General features: G+C 42.3%; 1 protein-coding gene across 2 annotated transcripts in view; it reads right to left on the reverse strand.

Moving 5' to 3' along the window:
- Enkur (enkurin, TRPC channel interacting protein) overlaps positions 1 to 3,157 on the reverse strand; it is a 30,279-nt gene that overhangs the window by 10,978 nt on the left and 16,144 nt on the right. For both annotated transcript variants that reach the window (XM_031369156.1, XM_031369155.1), the window contains exon 4: positions 1,180 to 1,326. In XM_031369156.1, coding sequence (XP_031225016.1) covers positions 1,180 to 1,326 — 147 coding nt within the window. The remainder of the gene's footprint in view (positions 1 to 1,179; positions 1,327 to 3,157) is intronic.

A 3,157-nucleotide genomic window follows, 5' to 3' on the forward strand; every position in this document is an offset into this window, starting at 1 on the left:
GTGGATGCATTTAGCTTGAGGAAAGAGGGGTATCTTCAATACTTCAATTCTATAATATCTGGAGACCTCATACCTCCACCAGGTCCGTGACAGCCAGGGACACACGAGGGACTCACGGTAACAATTCTCCGTGGGAGTGGACCAGCAACGAAAGGCTCGGGACAAAGAGAATACCTGACTTCTGGATTTCTCAGAACTTAACTCCAAACCCCTTCAACACAGCTATTCTGCATTCTCCAGATATTTTCTTTATTTACATGTCATATAATACTCCTTTCCCAGTTTCCCCTCCGAAAAAAAGAGAAATAAAATAAAATAAAATAAAAATAAAACAACAACAACAAAAACCCTGTTCCCTCCCCCTCCCCCTGCTCACCAAACCACCCTCTCCTGCTTCCTAGCTCCAGCAGCATACGTAGCAGAGGATGGCCAAGTCGGTCATCAATGGGAAGAGAGGCCCTTGGTCCTGTGAAGGTTCTATGCCCCAGTGTAGGGGAATGCCAGGGCCAAATCCTCTTGTTTTATGATGTCATTGAATATTATCTTGTAGAAAGCTTTCTAAATAAATGTAAAGAGGAATCATTACATCACTTTCTTAAAAGTCAGCGTGGTGGCAGAAGAGGACAAGCAGGTGCTTAGTGACTGCTCTGTGCAAATGACAGTGTCACACCCTGCTCGCCTCTTGATGCCCCACACTTCAGATAGACCTCTTCCATTAAACTATAACAACAATATGTCATATGGCCCATTTATTCAAAACAGAGGAAACATATCTGAAACCTAATACCCATTCACTTAATAATTTGAGTAGATGAATTACTGGAATGGAAAAAATATAGCTTGGGGACAGCTTCAATTATTCTAGAGCTCCATCTAGTGAAAAATTGCTCCTTTATGAGTACTTTAAAAAGTAAATTTAGTGAATGGAAGTAACCATTTTCTCACTCTTTTAAAAAACCAGTTTGTTGTAGGGGAAATTGGGCTTCCTTACAACCTAAACTCGCAAAATTGGAAACAAAATATTTTATGAACCTGTGTAGTGTGGCTTGCTTCTGTCTTTTCCTTTCTCTTCCCTCAGCACTTCTGCTGGAGCCCACAGACTGTTTTGGCTGTGGAAGCCCTGACTTCAGTGGCAGGCTGATGGGAGGAGTTAGAGTGGCTGGAAGCCCAGGTGCTCACCTGCAGAACCGCCGTCCTTTCTTCATCAGAGAGTCTCTTCATGGCCGCTTTCTTAAGGTTCTCCTGGATGTAATTGTCATACTCTTCTTGTGCTTTCTTCACATCTTCATTTCGCTTGCATATGTACTCAGGTGTGATGCCATAATCCTGAGAGGATTTCCAGAGGAAAAAAACCAATCAGTTTCCTGTGTGCAGTTTTCTGTGTGTGAGCATAGCAACTGGGGACTAGAGAGCAAGCAAGTTTATTGTCTTAAATACTGAAGAAAAAGGAATGACTCAAGAAACAAAACTAGGCAAATTGGTAAAATTCAGTGATTACACACACACACACACACATGCATGCACATGAGCGCGCACACATACATCACTTCCAAAAGTTAGAGCTAGATCATCCTGATCTCTTAAAATAAGATGCTGGACCAGAAAGTTGGCTCACTGAGTAAAGATGCTTGCCACCAAGTCTAACAACTTGAATTCAGTCTCCTGAACTCACATGATGGAAGCAGAGAACTGACTTATACAAGTTGTCCTCTGACTTTCACATATGTATATACACTTGCATGTACACACACATAAATAACACACACACACACACACACACACACAAAGAAGAGAGTTCTTGTAGCAATTTGTCTTCTCTCTTCTATCACCAGTGTCTATTCTTAAGCTCTAGACTTTTTGTTTTTAGACTGAGTAGCCCAGGCTGGCCTTGAACTCTCTATGTAGACCAGACTTGCCACAAATTTATAGAGATCCACTTGTCTCAGATTCCTGAGTGCTAAGACTGACATTACCACGTCCAGAAACTTTTACTTTTCTGAGTTGGCCTTTCTGGGGCTATGGAGAAGGCTCAGTGGTTAGAGCTATGGAGAAGGCTCAGTGGTTAGAGCTATGGAGAAGGCTCAGTGGTTAGAGCTATGGAGAAGGCTCAGTAGTTAGAGCTATGGAGAAGGCTCAGTGGTTAGGAAGCCTTGCTGCCTTGCAGAAGTGCCGAGTTCAGTTCCTAGCACCCACTCAGGTAGCTCAGAACCACCAGGATCTCCAGTTCCAAGGGACCCGATGTCCTTTTCCTGTAGGTACCTGCATTGACATACACATGGACACACGTGCATGCATATACACAGCTAAAAAATAAGATAAAATAAAGTAAGTTTAAAAAAGTTGTTTTTTCTTTCCTGTATAATTTAGCTTTTACTTGAAATCTTTTGAGTATCTCCCAGGTGTCTCTCCTCTCTCTCTCTCTCTCTCTCTCTCTCTCTCTCTCTCTCTCTCTCTCTCTCTCTCTTTCTCTCTCTCTCTCTCCTTTGCCTTTCTCTGTAATCTGGTTAAATGAAAAAGACAAACCCTCATAAACCATAAAAGCAAGCCCTTACTGGGCATTAAGCCCAAACACTTCAAGGAAGGCTTGGCTGTGGCCTCCTAAAGTTGATGTGGAAGGGCGAGCTGTCTGGGCTCCTGGAATGCTCATAGGAGCTGACAGTGAGGCCATTGGCTGTACTGCTTTCAGATTAGTGAATGTAGTGTCACTGTCTAGAGGGCCACAATTTTTCTGTGTTCAGTTTTCAAAACAGCATTTGAGAACATATTGAGTGCTAAGAATAATAGTGAACAGAAAAGTAAGGTTTCTTTCCTCATAGGAGTCTTACTCTTGGGTAGAGAGATGTGTTCAGTCTACCTCAAAAGAAGAAAACACTAAGCACCTGCATCTGAAGTTGGTAAGATGGCTCAGAAGTTAAGGAGCACTGGCTGCATTTGCAGAGGACCTGGTTTCCAGCACTCACACTGTGGCTTACAACCATCTGTAACTCCAGTTTCAGGGTATCTAACAACCTTTTCTGGCCTTTACAGGCACTGCTCACACACTTGTTGGGCAGAGATACATGCCAGCAAAACACTCATTAAAATACTTAGGCACAATACACATAAAAAATAAATAAACCTAAAAAAATTAAACTATATCTGTATTGAATATTTACAG

Source organism: Mastomys coucha, unplaced genomic scaffold, assembly GCF_008632895.1.
Source record: "Mastomys coucha isolate ucsf_1 unplaced genomic scaffold, UCSF_Mcou_1 pScaffold15, whole genome shotgun sequence".
In the NCBI taxonomy this organism is placed as follows: Eukaryota; Metazoa; Chordata; class Mammalia; order Rodentia; family Muridae; genus Mastomys; species Mastomys coucha.